At 38.6% G+C, this 13,944-nt stretch overlaps 1 protein-coding gene across 1 annotated transcript in view; it reads right to left on the bottom strand.

The window, feature by feature from the left end:
* MAN1A1 (mannosidase alpha class 1A member 1) overlaps window positions 1-13,944 on the bottom strand; it is a 149,717-nt gene that overhangs the window by 91,193 nt on the left and 44,580 nt on the right. Inside the window, exons 3-5 of the mRNA XM_006778501.2 lie at window positions 10,670-10,766; window positions 9,762-9,877; window positions 918-998 (exon numbers count right to left, since the gene is read on the bottom strand). Coding sequence (XP_006778564.1) covers window positions 918-998; window positions 9,762-9,877; window positions 10,670-10,766 — 294 coding nt within the window. The remainder of the gene's footprint in view (window positions 1-917; window positions 999-9,761; window positions 9,878-10,669; window positions 10,767-13,944) is intronic.

The following is a 13,944-nucleotide window of genomic DNA, read 5'->3' on the forward strand; positions in this document are numbered from 1 at the left end:
GAAAATGTTAAGATTGTGCGGGCTGTTTTATTATGGCTAAGAACCTGAGAGACAGGACAATGTCAAAGCAGTTTTTCTTGTTATACATTTATTGCTCTGCTTAATCTGTTTGAAGGAGCATAAAAATACATGAAATACTACCCCAGGTGAGATCCACTCTTCCTCCCGCTAGAACGCTGAGGCCAACACAAATCTGACTGACATGCTATTGAAATACAAGACTACTTTTCCTTGACCTGAGCTCTTAAGAGTCAACATCACAGGCGAGGTCCAAGTCTAAAACCTTTCAAGAAAATCTGTGTTCTTTATCAGAATGATACAAAAAATCCTTTTTTAATCAACCAACAAAATGCAGCTAAATAAAAAACTCCTGCTTTGCACTGAGCTGCAGATAGTGAATTAACTCACCCAGGAAGAGCTGCAAAGCACTTCGCACAGGGCCACTGGCCTGCAGGACCCTCACTGGAAAGCTGAGTATCTCACTCGCCCCCTCAATTTCTTAAATACTGTAATTTTTATATCTTACTTGACAAGCTTTCTTCATTTTAAAAAGTTTTTATTGAGCTAACATTATAAGTGTTAAAATAACTTTTAAAGAAAAAAATTCACCCACAAGCCTGCCACTGCACTAAACCTCTTTATTTTGTCCACAAACACATATAACTTGTAGTGATAATCACTATACGTAAGATAATGGAGCCAGGCTATTTAAAGGCATTGTGTACCATTTCCTGACAACATGTTCTGCTAAATTAATGAGTACTTATTATGTAAAATTCAGTGTATGCTAGAAGTCCATAAAAATAAGAATATTCAGTACATACCCCCTAAATATATACTCCCCAAAGGATATTTTATCCTAAAAATGTAACTGTAAGACACTTTGTAATTCCCATCTGTGTGCCACTTTAACTTACCTCTTCTCCAGACAGATAGTAGGCTGAGAGTAGTCCACCAACAAAGCGTATATTAACTTCAAAAACAGAAACTTCAGCATTCTGTAGAAACAAAAAAAAGGAGGTACATACATAAACAACAGTATACAATTGAGAAAAATATTGTGAGAAATGCACTAAATCTTTAAATTTTATTCAAATCATATATGCTTGCCCAGAGAGATCTATATATATAAAAGCCTAAGCGACCGTTGTGACCGAACGACTGGAACAACCCACTGACCAGTTGTTATGACACACACTGACCACCAGGGGGCAGACGCTCAAAGCAGGAGCTGCCCCCTGGTGGTCAGTGGGCTCCCACAGCCAACCTCCCGTGGCCCCTCCCCCTGGCCGGGCAACCTCCTGTGGCCTCCCCCCACACCCAGCCAGCCAGCCAACCTCCTGGGGTCCCTCCCCTTAGCCAGCTGGCCCCTGACAGGCCTCGATCACCGGCCTGGCCGAGGGACCCCACCTGTACACGAATTTGTGCATTGGGACATTAGTTTATATATAATAGGGGAAAATTCTCTCAAAATACATAGATAGAATAATTTTGACTCAAAATCTCAATGATAAAAATACTAGAGGCCTGGTGCACGAAATTCATGCACTTTGGGGGGGGGCTGAGGAGGGAGGTCCTTCAGCCCAGCCTGTGCCCTTTTGCAGTCTGGTAGCCCTCAGGGGATGTCCGATTGCCTGCTACCATATCTGTGCTCGCCAGCCATGAGCCCGGCTTCTGGCTGAGCGGCGCTCTGACCACACTGGTGCAGCTCCTGCATTGAGTGTCTGTCCCCTGGTTTGGTTGATTTGCATATTAGCCTTTTATTATATAGGATTGATGATATATTATTTCCTCTCTCTATTCAACAGTATTTACAATGCTCAGTGTTCTCTATTTGTGCAGATGCACTAGGGCCAGGGCACTCTGTTGTTCTATTCTGTGTTCTCTTTTTATTCATTTGCTTTTTCTTCCTGCAGGGCCATTTGGACTCACACTTTGGCTGGCAATTCACCATTATTCTAGTAACCTTCTTGCATCATGTTAAAGTAGCACAGCGAGAATGCAAATCAGATTTTAAGCTGGGAGACCTGGGGCTAGTGCTGCTCCCAACTGTCTGCCTGCAGCCTGGAAGGGTCAGCCTCTGAGAAGAAATTCATCTTTGCATGAAGGAGATGATAATCATATGTATGAGGTATGCTGCTGCAACTGCTCGTTTATATCAATAATAGCTTGCTTTTATTATTATTATTTGCACTATGCCAGATCCTGCGTTAATCTCTTTACATGGACTATGTCTTTTATGCCTTACACCAGCCCTCTGAAATAACTGCTATCCATTTTACAAATGGAGATACTGAGATTTATAATGGTTACTATGACTTTCTAAGGTCAGACAACTAATAATTAGTTGAATCAGGATTTGAACTCGAGTACTAAATTCTTGGTACAGGGCTCCGCTACCAATATCAGCTAACATGATAATGCACCAAGTCTCTTTATTAATAGCCATATCATTGTGGCATAACAGTCATTACTGCCAATACTTTCATTATTTTATTATATCTGACTACTAAATGGATTTGTCTTACATTCTGTTACTAGATAGTTTAATAAAATGAACCTACAATAGATTCACAGTACACTTTAAGCTTTAGTTAGCTTCTTTTTATATTCTCTTGGCCTACTCAGTAATTGTTCACTTCTGCCTAACATCAAACCATTTATAAATAATCATGGGAGAGAATAATAAATTATAATATATGGAGTAAATATCTGGTAGATAAACTTAGTCAAAATCATCTGAGATCTTATTTCCTTTCACAAACAATTATTAACCAACTTCTATGTTCTAAGAATATGGCAATGAAGACTGACAGGTCCTCAAACTCATGGAGTCTGCATTATAGTGGGAAGAAACAGTTCCAAAGGAAAAAAGGAGATATATTTTCATTTAATTCACAAATGATTTCTGAAAAGGTATAAGGATCTAACAATTAAAGCTAAGTAACTGTTTAAATTAAAATTTTTTTTCCAAAAAATTTCCTACAAAAAGATTATGAAAACTCCCCAAGGAGGAAGAATTACTGGGCCAGAGTTAAGCAAAAATATCATAAAACAATCTTTGATGAGTTGTTTAGTTGTATTTCATAATTTGTAACATATGTCTAATATAATTTGATTAAAAGCACCCTGTATAGGTGCAATTTATCCATGAGGTGTATGACTTTGAATGAGTTTATGTAAATATTCGTATAAGTTTTAGTATTCCACAAAATTATTGATAAGAAAAAGGGAATCCATTAATTTGTTTTGGATCACACAGCTGTATTTTTATGTCTAAAGGTCATAATGTCTAATAATAAAATCTAATGACTCTAAACCCTCAAATTGTATGACTCCCAATTTGTAATTGTGTTCTTCAATTTTGAACCTGAGAACAGTCTTCCATATTTCTGCCTATTGAAGCTTGTTAAGGTGATTTTTATATTCTTACTCTGGTTATTGATTAATTAGACATGTATTCTCTCTTCCTTCTATAAAAATTTTAGATAATTAGGGCCTTTATAGAGACATCTGATAAGAATTATTGCAAGGTAGAGGATAGAGCCATTTCAAACATGACCAGAAATATATCCTAAACTACGTATTAATCACCTATTGGGTACAGTTGTTCAACTAGTTATTGGTCCAGCCATGTGTTCTAGAACTCTACCCTGCTCTACATGTAAGATATCGAAGTAACCTTGCAAAGAGCCACGCTCAATCAAGGTCAGTAGGTTTGTCTTTTGAATTTCATGGATCTAACAGTCTAGCGAGCCTGTGCAAGAAGCAAATTTGGCTGCGAGCAAATCCATGCCCTTCCCAGTGATTGCTCTGTCCTTGTCTTTACAAATCTGGCTCAGGAAGGTCACATCACCATCAGTAGCACTCAACAGTCATCATGCCTCCCTCCTTTTGAAAACCAGAATTACATTTGAATTCCCAACATATAATTTTTTCTCCTTTCTTTTTTCTCAAAGTGAAATATAAATTATTTAGAAACCTTCATTTCCACTTTCTGGGCTACACTACATTTTAGGTCAGAAGACTGAAATTTTGACACGCCGTCACTCTTTACAGATCTTCAGTTGAAAGAAGATAACGATTCATCCACTGCAACAAATTGGTTGACCATATTGTTGAGCAGAATATAGAAACGCTACCTTACCCTCAGAAAGGCCTGGGACTGAAGACTGGCTAGGAAGCTAGCTGAAATGTGAGCTCCCAGGCAAGGAACTTATTCTCTCTGTCTTGGTTTTCTCATTTGCACAAGGAACAATGCGCTCCTTACAAGGCACTGTGAGTCTGTGAGTGTGAGGCACTGTGCACAATGCCTGGCTCAGGTCAAGCACTCAATAGTGAGCTGCTGCCATTATGACCGAACAGCAGCTCAGCCTAAATGATCTTCCACAGAGGTTGCTGAAAAATCGGAAACTCCGAAATCATAATATTTGAAATTGTAGAGTGCAAACTGATACATCTCTGACCCTCAGGGGAGTCATATTTCTCAATGGCTAAAAAAACCAAACCCCAAAACCCTCTTTTGAAATATAGAATTCTGACCAAACTCCCTTTTGAGCTTGATATAATTTCTATGACATCTGATTTTCAAAAGTAAATTTCTACAATCTGAAGGTTTTAGGCCATTTTTATAAGCTTCTAATTTCATTTTCCATTAAAATAATCTCATTACATTTAAATAAATATGTATCTCCTGTTAATATTCAGGCAGTGTCTTTTAAGATGTTTTAAAATTTTTCCAGGGACTCGCCCTAACGACAGAAGAGGAACCGGGGCAGAGAGAGGACAGCGTGCGAGAGGAGGGCAAACCCTACCAGCCGGTGACACTAAGATCTTGTGTGACTTATCCTAACAAGGAAGGTGAACTTCGCATCTCCTTCATCCGTGTCTGCTTTCCAGGAATCTGCCCTATGTATTCCAGGGCCTTTAATACACGTCGTATGTGAGTTTCAGCTTGAGATGTGGATCCTGTCTTCTGTTTAAATTGCACGCACCTATTAGTTAATATCACAGCAGATGGGCAAGGGGAAGGCGGACATTTTTTGGCTAAAGGCATCGTCACACACAAAATCGGGCTGGGAGTCACTGATCTTTCATTTTGACTTTACCAACAGCCTTTGAACCAAAGAGCACACGTAACCAGACTCATATAGAAATTTAATAAAATAGATGGCACAACTTAAATTTACACCTAAAAAACAAGAGTTAAGTCTTACAAACCACAATAAAATGAGGCCTCAGTACTAATCTCTCCAATTGTCTTGGGTGTCTCAGATTGATCATTTCCACCTTCAGTGTTTATCCCTTTCCCTATTAGTTCTGTCCTTTGATTTACTCTACATCTATGCAAAAACAATTAAACCGAGAAAGCTTTCTAAAATGAAAAACAGAATTTAAGTCGGTAAATCATTTTGTGTACCTCCCTCCCCCAGTCCTTAACATTATGCCGTATTTCTCTACTGGGAAAGGCTTTCTGCAAATCAACTGACCGTGAGCTCATGGGCATGAAGAACCTGGCCTGGGAAAGAGGGGACGTGACCACTTCAAAACAAGTGCATGAAAGGCCAACTTCCTCCCGCTAGACAAGGTAGTTTTTAAACAACTCAGAGAAATTCATTAGGTTGTGTTTTCTATAACCAATTATTCACTAAAATTCTCTATAAAGTGATCTACTTTAATAGATCTCAATAAATGATGTAACTGGTTTGACCATTACACGAACACATTTAGGCCTGAGAACAATCCAGCCGGTTTCCTTTTGCTTGAGGAACTATAGAGGCAAAAGTCTCCCTATAGGACAGATACACTGCTGCTTTGCACTTTCAAGCCTTATAATGATCTAGAAGCAAACTTGTACCAGAATTCTCCTTAGTTATTATCCTATGACTCCACACAGCTTGACATCCAATTGATTACATTAAATTGAAAAAGAACTTTTATTTTCAAAAATATGTTAATTCTACTTCTAGTGTTCACTACTAATTCTGAGAGACGTTTTTCAAAGGTAATTATCTCTCTCTCTCTCTTTAAAGGAGAATGATTCTCGGAGAGTACTCATTTGCTAGCTCTTCTTCCCAACTCCCTGTCAGCTTTCTACTCAATGAACTATAAGCCTGGGTTTCGCAGCCTGTTCCCATATGTAAGGTGCAAGCAGGTTGCCCGACTACAAACCAATGCAATAACTACGTTTAATAACAACTGCTCGACTACCATCCAATATTAACTCTGTGCAATAATAACTGTCCCACTACAATCCAATGCAGCAACTGTGTTTAATAATAATTTTCCACTACTAACATGTATTATAACTATGCTTTACCTTACTGAAAAACATAGTAGAAACAACATGAGACTTTTCAAAGCCACTAATTAAAGACAGGTAACTGCCTATAAGCCTTGCCTATGTGTAGGCTTAGTATTCACCTTTATTTATAAATGGTACTTCAAAGTATATGCTTAGTATACACATTTACTTATAAATGGTACATACGAGGATTAAGAATATGTATAAAACTCCTTTAACAGATTAGATTGCAATATTAAACAGTGTAGCTTAGTGAAACATATGTCCTAGCGGCTTTTAATTTCATATTTAAGTAAACAATAAACCCTTTAAAATGAACAGAATGTTAAGTTCACGAAGACAGACAAATTACCATCTTTTCGATGTTAATAGGTTGGTTTTACCGGGTAGGTCCAGAAGGGCCTCAAGTAGCAGTCCAATCCATCACTCATAGCGGTCGGAGAACTGCTCAATATCCTCTTAAAGCCAAAACCCAAACCATCCCTCTAGGCAAGCACTGATTAGCATTCAGATGGAAAACACTGAGTAACGCCACTCAACAGGACAGTAAACTTAGTTATGTGCGCCCTCCCCACTGGGATGCAATGCTGCTCTCAGACAGACGATCCATAGAGCAATACTGAGGCAAAACTCACTTCTTTCAGGCTGTATGGCCTGGAGCTCTGGACCCAAGCCAAGTACTCAACAGGCATCTGAGAAAATCCCAAATCACTTCTTGAGGTCAGCTTACATCCTTTGGATAGCAAACCCTACAGCTTGTTTCCCTGTAAAGTAGGGTGGCATTCAGACTAGATAAGAGAACAGTTTGGAACTTTAAAAAATAAAATCACTTTTGCCACAAGTATCTGTTATCTAAAACATACGGTGTTCATTACAATCAAAAGTACAATCCAGGGGTGTGCCAAAGATCACTATCTCAGTGTGTTGCCAGTTAGCGTCTGGAGCAAGCTAATCATCTTTCCGTTGTCATTCTCAACACCTGGCCTCTCAGGCAGTGACATTACTTTACCTCAATGCAGAACAAAGTTTCTTAAGGATAATTTTAATGTCGCTTTGGCTTTTTCTAAGAGTTTACATAAGACATTGTTATTGTGTCTAAGTAGTCTATAAAATTCATTACTGAAGATGATTTTCAATATTTCTCATGTAAGGATCTACGTAAGCAATACTTCTTGAGAGTGACCATATAGAACAGGAAGCTCAATACTGGATTTAGAAATGCCCCAATACGAAACTCTTGATCACTCGGCCTTATGTTAATGATCTTCCTGTAACAGGAGCCACCACCAATCCATTCTGGAAGTAGGTTAGGTAAAAAAACAAGTAGACCAACTGCACTTGAATTCCAGATCATTTCAACCATATTAAAAACTACAGCCACCCTTGCACCCTGACAGCTGGTCTTCCAGAGGAGTCTGTCAGGAAGTAGGACAACATAGCTTGGCTTCTCATTCATTTAGTTAATATTAATGGAACACCTATGGAACAATGCACTTAATGAGCACTGTGCTACTACGATTGCACACCTAACCTTGGAGGACTCAAATTCTGTCAGTCTATGTATTTCTCAACACTTGGCATTTCCTCTCAAATAGAAACAGGGTCACTGAGTTAGGCAGATCTTATTCAAACCACAGCTCTTGCTGCATGATTGGGGTAGATTAAGCAAGCACCTCTTCATCTACAAAAATAGGGAAAACGCCATTTCCCTGTACGGTACTCACGAAGACTAAATGAGATCGCCTACGAATCATGTGGTATGTCTCCGCACTCTTTAAGAAGTAGTTGCAGATCTAAGCAGCCCCACAGACACCTGGCCTGACTACAAAGCCTACTTGGAAAGCTCTTGCTCCTTCCAAGTCAAAGTTCTCAGAAAGCAGTAGAAGTGTCCCCCATCCTTAATTCCGAATCTTTTCCCTCCGTGTACATGGGTTTTGTAAAGAATAATAGTACATGTGCAAATTCTTAAAAAAATATTTAAAATATATATTGACACAATTTTATAGTTGAGGCTATTCAGTTAACACATTTCGAAGCCTGATTTACAAGAAAGTGGGTGCAGCGCTGCTGGATACTGCCGAGAGTTTAGCTAAGCTGCTCCATGGAATTACTGCTCTGCAGCCATTTTTGTGCCGTCAAGTGACCTGTGGGTGCCTGACACGGAAATCAGCCTCTCTCAGCCCCTCACACAAGTGCATGGCCTAGATAACAGCCGGGGAGTTACAACAAATGCAAGTTCCTAATACGACTTCCCAGACAGCCCTTGTGATAAGATTCCCCAGCCTCCCAGGGCCTTCCCCTTGTGTACCCCTTAGAAAAAACACTGGGAGAACTTATCGAAACCCCACTATTTTTGGTTTGAATGGAGCAATCTGGCCTTAGCTTGGGAGCTCCTAGCCACTCTACCCAGCCTAATAAAGGCATGCACAGGGTTCCTGTCTTTCAGTCTGTCTGTCCTCAGCTTTGAGGGTCCTGTGTGGCCCCCGGGGGCAAGCCTTGTACGTCATCAGGATGTGTGAGTAATAAACTTCTCTATTTCAATTTCTCTTGTGGTCTTTTGTTAAACTGCAGTTCCCAACCTGGCACCCTGTGCTCCCCTTAACAAATGTTAAACATACAAAGCGCGAAAGTGTGACCGTTAGATCACACAGCTGTGTTGACTCACATCTGTGACGTGGTTAGTTGGCTGTGTGGTCTGGTGAAAGCTCTGAGGCTCAGATTTCTAATCTATAAAGGTGTGAAAACAATTCCTAACTCACAGGGTAGATGTGGGACTTGAATAAGAATACTTGGCACATGTAGTTCTCAATAAATATTAATTTCTATTTTCTTTTAAATTGCCCCCCACACCCCCAAAATGAACAAAGATACATATTTCTGTAGTAAGGGAAGACAAGAATCCTATCTAATAAAGAGGGAATATGCTAATTGACCCTCACACCATCACAAAGCTGGCAGTGCCCACAGCCAATAAGGAGGAAATATGCTAACTGACTGCCACGCCCTCAGAGATGGCGGCAGGGGAGGGCAGTTAGGGGTGACCAGGCTAGCGGGGGAGGGCAGTTAGGGGCGACCGGGCCAGCAGGGGAGCAGTTAGGGGGTGATCAGACTGGTAGGCAGAAGCGGTTAGGGTCAATCAATCAGGCAGGCAGGTAAGCGGTTGGGAGCCAGCAGTCCCGGATTGTGAGAGGGATGTCCGACTGTCTGACTGCAGTCAGACATCCCCTGTGGCTTCCCAGATTGGAGAGGATGCAGGCTGAGCTGAGGGACAAGCCTCCCTCCACATCCCCGCCCCGTGCACAAATTTTGTGCACCAGGCCTCTAGTATAGTATGATACTACTTAGAAGTTGCATTATTTGTTTCTGCTAGGGTACAACACAATACCTTCCCAATGCCATAATGTATTCCTATTAACTGAGATTTAAGAACTGAATTGGCAACATCTGTTTAACTTACCACATTAAAATCTAGATTTTCTTCAACCCATGATTTTGCCTCTTCAAATTCATCTTTCATTCCCATAATAAAAAGTGTGTCCAGGGCATCTACTATTGTTGCTCCTTTGATACTTCCTGAAAATATCAGAAAAATTTTTATTCAATCAATTAATTTTGACAGATACTTACATGAAAATTGACCATACCTTGGAAAGGGAGAGGGTAATACTGAATTTATTAATAAACAGTAATAATGAACACAGTCTAAAATTCTTTCAGTGAAGGAAAATTAAAAAAAACCCACACAAAAGTCAAACAATTATCACAGGCTATAGATGGATACACTAATCTTTAGTTTCTTCGGGGTTGTAGAAAATGAATCTCTTAGAAATTTCATTTGTGACTGCATTCTCTAGTGAGAAAAGAATAGGCCTAAAACACAGGGGCAACGCGTTCCTTTTAATGTGATTATATCAAAGTATACCTGTGTAAAACTGTTTAAATAGAATTAGCTCTAAAATTGTTTAGTGAGACCTCTAAGAAACCAGTACTTTAAAATGGAATTTGACTCCCTTTGAAGCCCTGATTCTCCCCTTCCTCCCACCCGCCTACCTAGTAGGTAACGAAGCAGACCAAATGCTCCTCTGCTGGGTTACACCTTGGGATCTAGAAATCTTGGTGCTGCGCCCATACCCATTACATGAGAATCTCGGGAAGGTATTTTTTAAGGTATGCAGGTGGTTCTCCTATGCACGGGTGCTCTGTCTGAAGGCTGGTCTTTGCAGATAACTGCATCAGGTGTGCAAGTTTCCTAGCAACGTGGTCAGAAGGATCACACAAACAACTCCACCACCCTCAAGTTCAGCCAATTAGGAGAAGTTACTGTCACTGAATTGTGACAAGTGACACGAAGTATATTCTACTCACCAAACAAACTGCTGGAATGGCCTTCTTTTGATACAGGTTTCAGTTCATTTAACCCCCAGGCATATTGTTTATAGTTATACCAAGCATGTTTCATCATCTGAGAAAAGAAATGAAAATGGGATTATAATTTGAGATGTTTTTGCTACAGAATAGATCATATGTTAAAGACCTAAAGGTTAAAATATTAAAACTCACTGCTTAGTTTAAAAGATGATTAATTAAAATTGTGACAATGATATGAATAACCTAGAACACGTACACACACATATATATACATCACCCCTTTATGTTTACAAATGGAGATTTTTTTGAATCCATTTTATCCTACTTAAGATATATATCATTTTCAAAAGATCATTTCCAGCAAGAGAAATTTAGTTTATCCTTAAAAGGATAAACCATTCTTACATTTATCTATTTCATTCTCATGACAGATTAAATCTGAAAAGACTCTATATTTAAAATTCATACTTTTGTACAAGATTCTCTGTACTTTCAATCTCAAGGTACAGTACAAACATCCAAGACAAATATCCAAGGTTATCATTTGAACACTTTGATTTATCTTGACCAAATCCATACAGAAGTATTTTTAAATATCTGCAAGAAATGAAAAAATATAAAGCTCGATGGCTATATCTTGATTTTGGAAAACTTCAGCTTATTTTAATATAACCAATCTTTAATAGTATACATATGTGTGTATACCTACCTATGTAACAGAAGGCTGACCCTGTGTAAGCCCAATATAGACTCCTTGTACCAGGAATGTTTTCAGGTCCAAACCTCTCTGTCACCATTAGTTGCATAAATCTTTTCTTTTATTATTTTTAACAAAATTAACTTATCTATATATAATGAAAACCAAATTAATTTCTCCTGGCTGATAGACAAAGTTTTGATCTACTGTGCGAGACATTAACTCTAATAGAAAGTGAATAATTTTCAAGAGGAGGAATTGTTCTAAAAGCTTGTCAAAATGGCTGTATAACTATTGTATAATAGCTTAATAAATTTTTTTAATGACTCAAAGAATTTATATGTAATTATGTTTACATACATTTTTTAAAAAGAGGGACCCCCCCTCCATATAGAACTTATTCATGTCACTGCTCCCAATCTGTTAGCAACAATAATTACAATATGGACATACTCTGAAAATGTTATAATATGGCTCCATATTTAAAATTTCTTTAAAAAGCATCACAAAGTTATAAATACTATATAAGGGCTATTTATCACTAAATATCTTCAGTGAGATCAACTCAATTTTTTGAATAAGAAAGTCTTCAGATGTCCCTGAAAATGATAATTAACATCTTTCTTTAACCAATATGTACATTATCTTCCTATCTCAAGATAATTGCTACTAATAATGGCTACCAGAATTTGTGATCCCTTTGTTCACTGCAGCATTATTTACAATAGCCAAGATATGAAAACAACCCAAGTGTCCATTGACAAATGATTGTATAAAGAAGGTGTGGTGAATATATACAATGGAATAACATCCAGCCATAAAAGATTAAATACTGTCATTTGCAACAACATGGATGGAACTCTTGAGGGTATTAGGCCAACTGAAATAAGTATGACAGAAAAAGACAAAACCATGTGATTTCGCCTGGATGGTGTGGCCCAGTGGTTGACCCATGCACCCAAGAGGTCGCTGATTTGATTTCCCAGTCAGGGCACATGCCCAGGTTGTGGGCTTGATCCCCAGTGTGTGCCATGAAGGAGCCAGCTAATTGATGTTTCTCTCTCATCGATGTTTCTATCTCTCTCTCCTTCTTCCTTCCTTTCTCTCTAGTAAACAAAAATAACCAAACACTAAAACATATGATTTCATTCATATGTGGGATATAAAACTAAAAGTACCAAATGAACAAACAAATCAAACAAACCCAAACACATACTAGTATACACAGACAACCGAATGGTGGTTAGCAGAGGGAATGGAGGTGGGGGAGCACAAAGTGGGTAAAAGGGGTCTAGTGTACGGTAATGGAAGGAAACTAGACTTTGGGTGGTGAGCATGCAGACATTGAATTGTAATGTTATACACCTAAAATTTATATAATGTTATTAACCAATGTTACCCCAATAAATTTAATTTAAAAAAATCTGTACTATCTGCTGGGAACTCTTGCTAAATGCTCTACATTCAATATTGTATTCAATTCTCATCATAACCCTGTGAAATGTGTTGTATTATATTATTTGGTAGATGAAGAGACTGAGGCTTGGAAGTTAAATGTAAACAACTTTACTCGAAGTCATGGCGTTTTTTCACAGCTGAGGAGCTAGGGTTCATTCAGTTCGGCCTGACTCTAAAGACCAGGGTGTTACCCAACACAATGCATCACTTTCCTTTAATGAGTCAGCACCAGGGCCTTCCTTTGATATATCAGACTTATCTTCCAACAATCAATAAAATGCATGTAAAGCAGTGTTTTTAAGATTTTCTCCTTATAAATTCATTTTATTGGAAAGTATAATAGATTTACGGGTAAAATGACCTGACTTATAATCCCAATAACATCACTGCTTAGTCACATAATCAGGGATGAGTCACAGTTTTCGTGAGACTCTTTTTACTAGGAAAACTGGGATCACAACCTCTCACAGGGTGTGTATGTAAGCATTATGTGAACATGGTCTGTGTGATTGCACCTAGCACACTGCTTGGCATATGGTGGGTAATCACATGTTTACTGAATTTTAAACCTATGCTGAAACCAGTTAAACCACATCACAGAAATAGAAATCAATGAGCCTCTGGGAAGGCTAGGTATATGAAATCTACAAAATCACCTTGAGATTACATCTGAGTTTGATTTGGTCTCCAACTAAATGTGTAACACTTGGCAAACTTTCCATTCCTGCAAATTTCCAAAAATATTTTATAAATTCAAAAGTTCTGGAATACATGTGACCCAAGAACAGAAAAAAACCCATCATGATTTGTTTCAGCTCCAGGACTGAATGGAAGCTAGTGCCATATACTATTAATGACTCCAAGACAGCATAAAGCTCTCCCATAGAAGACTGGTTCTCTGTCAAAAATGATCATTTATACAATGTGCTACTTGAGTTTCCTCTGTAGTATATATTAACTTTTTTTAGCTTTCCCCCCAAGGGAAAATTTGACACTAATTGCTTAGTTTCCTACAGTTCTAAAGCTCCTGTCACATGTTTCTCAAACTGGGTTCCTCATCCCATGGGATTCTATGAGTTAAAGTTAGAAACAAAAATAAAAACAAGGTGGTCAGATG

The sequence above is a fragment of the Myotis davidii genome, unplaced genomic scaffold (assembly GCF_000327345.1).
Source record: "Myotis davidii unplaced genomic scaffold, ASM32734v1 scaffold147, whole genome shotgun sequence".
In the NCBI taxonomy this organism is placed as follows: Eukaryota; Metazoa; Chordata; class Mammalia; order Chiroptera; family Vespertilionidae; genus Myotis; species Myotis davidii.